The sequence below is a fragment of the Capra hircus genome, chromosome 14, assembly GCF_001704415.2.
Source record: "Capra hircus breed San Clemente chromosome 14, ASM170441v1, whole genome shotgun sequence".
NCBI lineage: Eukaryota > Metazoa > Chordata > Mammalia > Artiodactyla > Bovidae > Capra > Capra hircus.
This window is the reverse complement of record NC_030821.1, coordinates 52,823,753-52,829,441: the sequence shown is the minus strand read 5'-3', so window position 1 is coordinate 52,829,441 and position 5,689 is coordinate 52,823,753. Positions and strand designations below refer to the sequence as shown.

Sequence of the window (5,689 nt, the reverse complement as noted above, 5' to 3'; positions counted from 1 at the left end):
GGTTCGGCAGGGCACAGCTCCCCGTGGCGCTCCTAGCTAAGCCCGAGCTCCCCCACCTCGGCCTGGACACGGAAGCTCCTTCGTCTGTCTAGTGTCCACTGAGTGTCCGGCAGGAATCCATCCAGCCAGCGCATCAGAAAGGCGGCCTGGACGGAGAACTGAGTCCGACACCGGAAACGTGTCTCCACTCCGCCCAGAGCCAAGACAGTGCCAGCCTCGGTCCCCCCCCAAGTGGCCAGAGTTCTTGGGTCACTTAGTATCAGACACACACGACTCACCTACGTTTATAGACAACCTTTGTTTACGATCCCGGTGAAAACAAAGCTGCTAATTGAAAAATAGTAACAGGAGCGTGTCTTTCAGCATCTTAAAGCCCGAGGTTAACAGCTGCGCGCGCCGGGGGAGGGAGGGGCGAGGGAAGCGACGAGCCAGGGGCCGCCCCACACGTCTACGTGCCTTGGGGGTCCCGGGCGAGACACGTGGGCCGGATCGAGCCTGCAAGAGCTCAGGGCCGGGGTCCCAGGCTGGAAAACCTCCCGCAGTCCGCCAGCTATTTCTCCCCCTTTGGGTTCCAGTTAATCCCAACGGGCGAAGGTAACCGACGCCTGCGTAGCATTTCTGATCCCGTGAGATTCAATTTCGGGCAGTTATTTTGGAAAGATAGAGCTGGGCCCCTTTCCCTGCTTTCCAGGTGAAAACGCAGACGTTTCTCTGCGTCCTCATCCCTCCTTTCTGAAATAAGGCGTCCAACTGTTCCGATATTACCATTCAAAAACAGGTTCTGTGGCGAACCTCATTTGTGAATCTATTACAGAGATTAATAGATTATTTCTCCTTTTTCAACTAATTCTCAGTGGGGAAATTTAACCATATGGTAAGGAGAGAATTAGAATTTCATCACATTAGAGCAAAATGTAATGAAAAGAGTCCAACACCTGGGGCCAACTCTGAAAGCCACAATTAAAAGGTTTTTAATGAAACCAGAGAAACCAAAAATTTCATAGGCTTCAGTAATTCTGCCACATAAGGAAGATTTATTGGAGATGTTGGGAAATATTGTTTTTACTTATGTTGTAAGTATGAAAACCAGCCGCTAAATACCATGTGCGCCCGGACACGGAACCCAGAGCCCCATTTCTCATCCGGGGAGCAGCACTTGTTTCCACACTTCGGCTTCCTCTCTCCAAGAACAATCGAGGCAGACCCAGTTGTCCCTGAATGGCTTCCTAGCCTTGGAGGCGACGTTTCCGGGTAAATAAATATGCCCTGATGCCCCACTTAGTGTGTGAGAGGGTTTGACTCCCGTTGAAGTTGACTATTCTGAAACCACTGGATTTTAATCTGGAGGGAAGTTTGAGCAATCAGTTTCTTCCTGGTTAGGAAATCGTGGGCTTCATCATCACCATCACTGTAGCCGTGGTTTGGAGGCGGCAGCGAAAGTAACCCCCTCCACCACCACGTTTACAAAAAATCTAATGGGCTGCACTCCCCTTTCCCCCCTCCCCCCCCGCGCCCAATCCGGGTAGGAAATGGGCAGGGAGCATAGTGGCGGGGGCGGAATAAGGCGGTGTGTTGTGGGGAGGGGGGAGCGATTGCTTTGCTCTTTTACTAGCTAAGAATCTTGGGTGAATTTAGGGCAAGCCAACGGAGACACCGTGTCCCCCCACTAAAGTCCCATATCCAAATCCAGATCAGAGTCATCCTATGAACAGGAGTGGAGTATCAGTCTCCCCCGGAAGGGTCATGTAGCAATGAGACAGCAGTGGCGAGAGAAGGGCGGGGGGTGGGGAACGGGGTGCGGGGGGCGGGCGTCTGCTTTCCCCCGGACTCCCAGGCTTCGCCGCCGATCTACAATTTGCTGAAGGAGCAAAGAACATCGTCGACTCTAAGTAGGGCTTTTAGTGTGCTCATTGATGAGTGAAAGTCGCCACACATGTCAAGCTAAAGGCAGTTGTTGGGTTACTAACAGGACCCAGCGCCTTGCAAACATATGCGCTAAGCTGTGTATACAGATGGCAGGCAGAATAATGGAGCAGGCGCCTTTTATAAAGCTCTAGCTGCTGCCTGTCTTCAGACCTGGGAAATGAAACTATTCAGACTCGCGGCCAGATAGCGCCTGCGATTGTTTGTTACCGTTTTAATCCTATTAATTAAAACGTTAACCTGATTGGGTAGAAAGCGCTGTCCCAACAGGCGACTCTTCTTCATAATAACCTACTCAGAGATAATGATGTAAAAGACTCCCCCGTCTGTGGCGGCGGCTGGTTGATGGGTCCGGAAATCTCTTGAAGGTGAATCCAAGCAAGATAAACGGTGCGGAGAGGAGGCACGGGGCTGGGCTCAGAGCGGCGGCGGCGGCGGCGGCGGCAGCTCCACACCCTGCGCGCCCACCCTCCCACCATGCGGGGCCGCGGCCCATGGTGAGCCCCAGCAGCCAGCACCATCGGCTGGAGACGAAGAAGAAGAAGAAGAGGAGGCGGCGAGCGCGGGGGAAGGCGAAAAAGAAAAAGAAGGGGAGAGGGCTGCCAGCAGCGCCGGGACCGACGCGCGCACCAGCCCCGGAGCCCGGCTCGGGCGCGTCTGCGGCGCCGCCCGACTCCCGAGCCCAGGAGGCGGCGGCGGGCCCGGGCTCCGCGCCGGGGCCGGACCATGGAGCGCGGGCTGCACCTCGGCGCGGCCGCCGCGGGCGAAGACGATCTCTACCTGCACAAGAGCCTGAGCGCCTCCGCCGCCAAGCGCTTGGAGGCGGCTTTCCGCTCCACGCCCCCGGGCATGGACCTGTCCCTGGCACCGCCGCCCCGGGAGCGCCCGGCGTCCTCCTCGTCGTCGCCCCTCGGCTGCTTCGAGCCGGCTGACCCCGAGGGGGCAGGGCTGCTGCTGCCACCGCCCGGGGGAGGCGGCGGCGCGGGAGGCGGCGGCGGCGGCGGCGGGGTGGGCGTCTCCGGGCTGCTCGTGGGCTCCGCCGGCGTGGGGGGCGACCCCAGCCTGAGCAGCCTGCCGGCTGGGGCGGCCCTGTGCCTCAAGTACGGCGAGAGCGCCGGCCGGGGCTCGGTGGCCGAGAGCAGCGGCGGCGAGCAGAGCCCCGACGACGACAGCGACGGCCGTTGCGAGCTGGTGCTGCGGCCCGGAGGCACCGACCCGCGGGCCTCCCCGGGCGCGGGAGGCGGCGGCACCAAGGCGGCCGAGGGCTGCTCCAACGCCCTCCTCCACGGCGGCGGCGGCGCCCCCCCGGGGGCCCCAAGCGGCGGCGGTGGCGGGGGTAGCGGCGGCGGCGGCGGCGGGGGTAGTGGCGGCAGCAAGAAATCCAAAGAGCAGAAAGCGCTGCGGCTCAACATCAACGCCCGCGAGCGCCGGCGGATGCACGACCTGAACGACGCGCTGGACGAGCTGCGCGCGGTGATCCCCTACGCGCACAGCCCCTCGGTGCGGAAGCTCTCCAAGATCGCCACGCTGCTGCTCGCCAAGAACTACATCCTCATGCAGGCGCAGGCCCTGGAGGAGATGCGGCGCCTCGTCGCCTACCTCAACCAGGGCCAGGCCATCTCCGCCGCCTCCCTGCCCAGCTCCGCGGCTGCGGCGGCCGCGGCCGCTGCCTTGCACCCGGCGCTTGGCGCGTACGAGCAGGCGGCCGGATACCCGTTCAGCGCCGGGCTGCCCCCGGCTGCCTCCTGCCCGGAGAAGTGCGCCCTGTTCAATAGCGTCTCCTCCAGCCTCTGCAAACAGTGCACGGAGAAGCCTTAAACATCCCCTCCACCCATCCACCACCACCCCGCCCCGAAAAACACCAGACCGACCCCAAAGCTAGAGGACAGTGCACAGCTGCTCACCACCCCTTTTATTTGGTCCTCTCGTAGTTGGGAAACACTTGCAGAACAGACAAAGCGGAGGCGAGAACTGAGAAGTATCAGAGACACTCGGGACTTCTAGCCTCGACAACCCCAGAATCTTGGTCTTTGGGGTGGGGAGTGAGGTGGAGTTGGTATGGAGATAGATATCTTTATTTTTTCCTCGGAAAAGTGGCAACTTTGGTGGCAGCTTAGACCGCGAGGAAGCAGTTTGCCTTTAAGGTTAAAACACAAGTTGAGAAGTAGTCGTTATTAAGCGTGGAAGGTATTCCAGGGCAAAATAGTAATCCTACTGATAATTGTGAATTTGGCTAGTGCTGAGGGGGGAAGGAGGAGTCCGGGGTTGGGTGGCTTGTGGGACGGAATATTCATTCAGACAAATCAGAAAGGGCACTTGAAAATAAATTTGATTCTGAGCCAGGAGAAAAACTTGAAATGTAGATTTATTTAAGTGAAAAAACAAAACAAAACAAAAACAACAGAAAGAGACACGTTGCTATGAAAGACTTGTATTTTTTATTGTCTCTGAACTTTAATCCTGTGAAAATGCTCAAAAGTTTTGGCAAGAGTGATATAAAACTGACTGTGGCTGAAAGAAATTGCATTTAAAAATATTTATGTGCACCTTGTTACTTTCCACTCTGCAATGATGTATTAACGATTCATGGTATTTATTTGTTATTCATCAATGACCCTTCCACATCAACAGTATTTATCATGTGTTAAGGTCATGGGGTCTTATGTGCAGATTTTTTTAATGCCTCTAAAATTCTGTTTTATAGATTAACTTATTGTGTGCCAAGTGTTTAAAAGGGTTTATTTGCCAACAAGTATGAAGAGACATATTGATGTATCTGAGCTGCTTAGGTTTATCAAAGGTCACCTGGATATCTTCAGTTGCATCATCCCTGTATTTAAATTGAGCTTTAATAAATTGCTTCAGTCCAAAAATTACAGGAAAGGTGTATTCTTAATTAATGAATGAATTGATCTCTTTCTTTTTTTCCCAAAAGGGGACTCTTTTGCATTCTAAAAAGGAAGACATCACAGCAATAGATCCTATAAGTAAGAACATGCTAAACAAATACTTTTTTCAGGCTATGCTGTGCATTTATAAAAGGTCTAATTTAATTGCTTTTAATATATGTGTACATATATAAGTTATTTTAACTGTGGAGAATTATTTAAGTTGAAAGACTGGTTTGATTTGCCTATGGTGTGAAATTCTTTGTTATTTTTCTAAAAAACAATTAAAAGGAAATAAAATAAAACTAAGGAAGAGCAAGAAGCTATTTACCCAAAGCGAGCTTTCAGTTTTAGTTTGCATGGCTGTTTGCCTGCCTTTCTAGCCTATGAAAATCCAGAAAACCTTTTTTAAAAAATGGAGTCCTGCTATTTTCACTCCTTGCAGATAATACAAATTCAGTTTGTCAGGTTGGATGGTGAGTGGGGAGTTGTGATGGATCTCTTGGCGGGTTTTGGATGTGTAAAGAATGATATATATATTAAATAGGTCAATCAGACTATGACAGCTATGTACGACCATTTGTATGTGTATCTATGTCAGAAAGAATCTTTATTAAAATATTTTGATCAAACATCTTATGCTGTGCTTTATGGAAGGAGCCATCACCTCTTTTCTGTGTAACTCTTTGCTTGAAAGGTAACACAAAAGAAAGGAGTTTTAGAGAAGGTGAAACTAAAGTTCTGTCAGGGATATGCAATTAGGAGCAGCCCTATTCACTTGTTTACTTGTTAAAAGAGGATGGCTGGGCCTGGTCATTGGAGGAGAGAGAAATGGGGTCAGTGGTGAGACACAGAGGAGGTCTAGAGCTCCTGTCTGC

General features: G+C 52.9%; 1 protein-coding gene across 1 annotated transcript; it reads left to right on the top strand.

The window, feature by feature from the left end:
• On the top strand, nucleotides 2,593-5,445 carry BHLHE22 (basic helix-loop-helix family member e22). Its single transcript, XM_018058458.1, has one exon. The coding sequence runs from the start codon at nucleotides 2,650-2,652 to the stop codon at nucleotides 3,739-3,741; it is 1,092 nt and encodes a 363-aa protein (XP_017913947.1). The 5' UTR covers nucleotides 2,593-2,649; the 3' UTR covers nucleotides 3,742-5,445.

Coding starts and splice junctions, on each gene's coding strand:
- BHLHE22 (XM_018058458.1), top strand. CDS start 2,650: ATGGAGCGCGGGCTGCACCTCGGCGCGGCCGCCGCGGGCGAAGACGAT.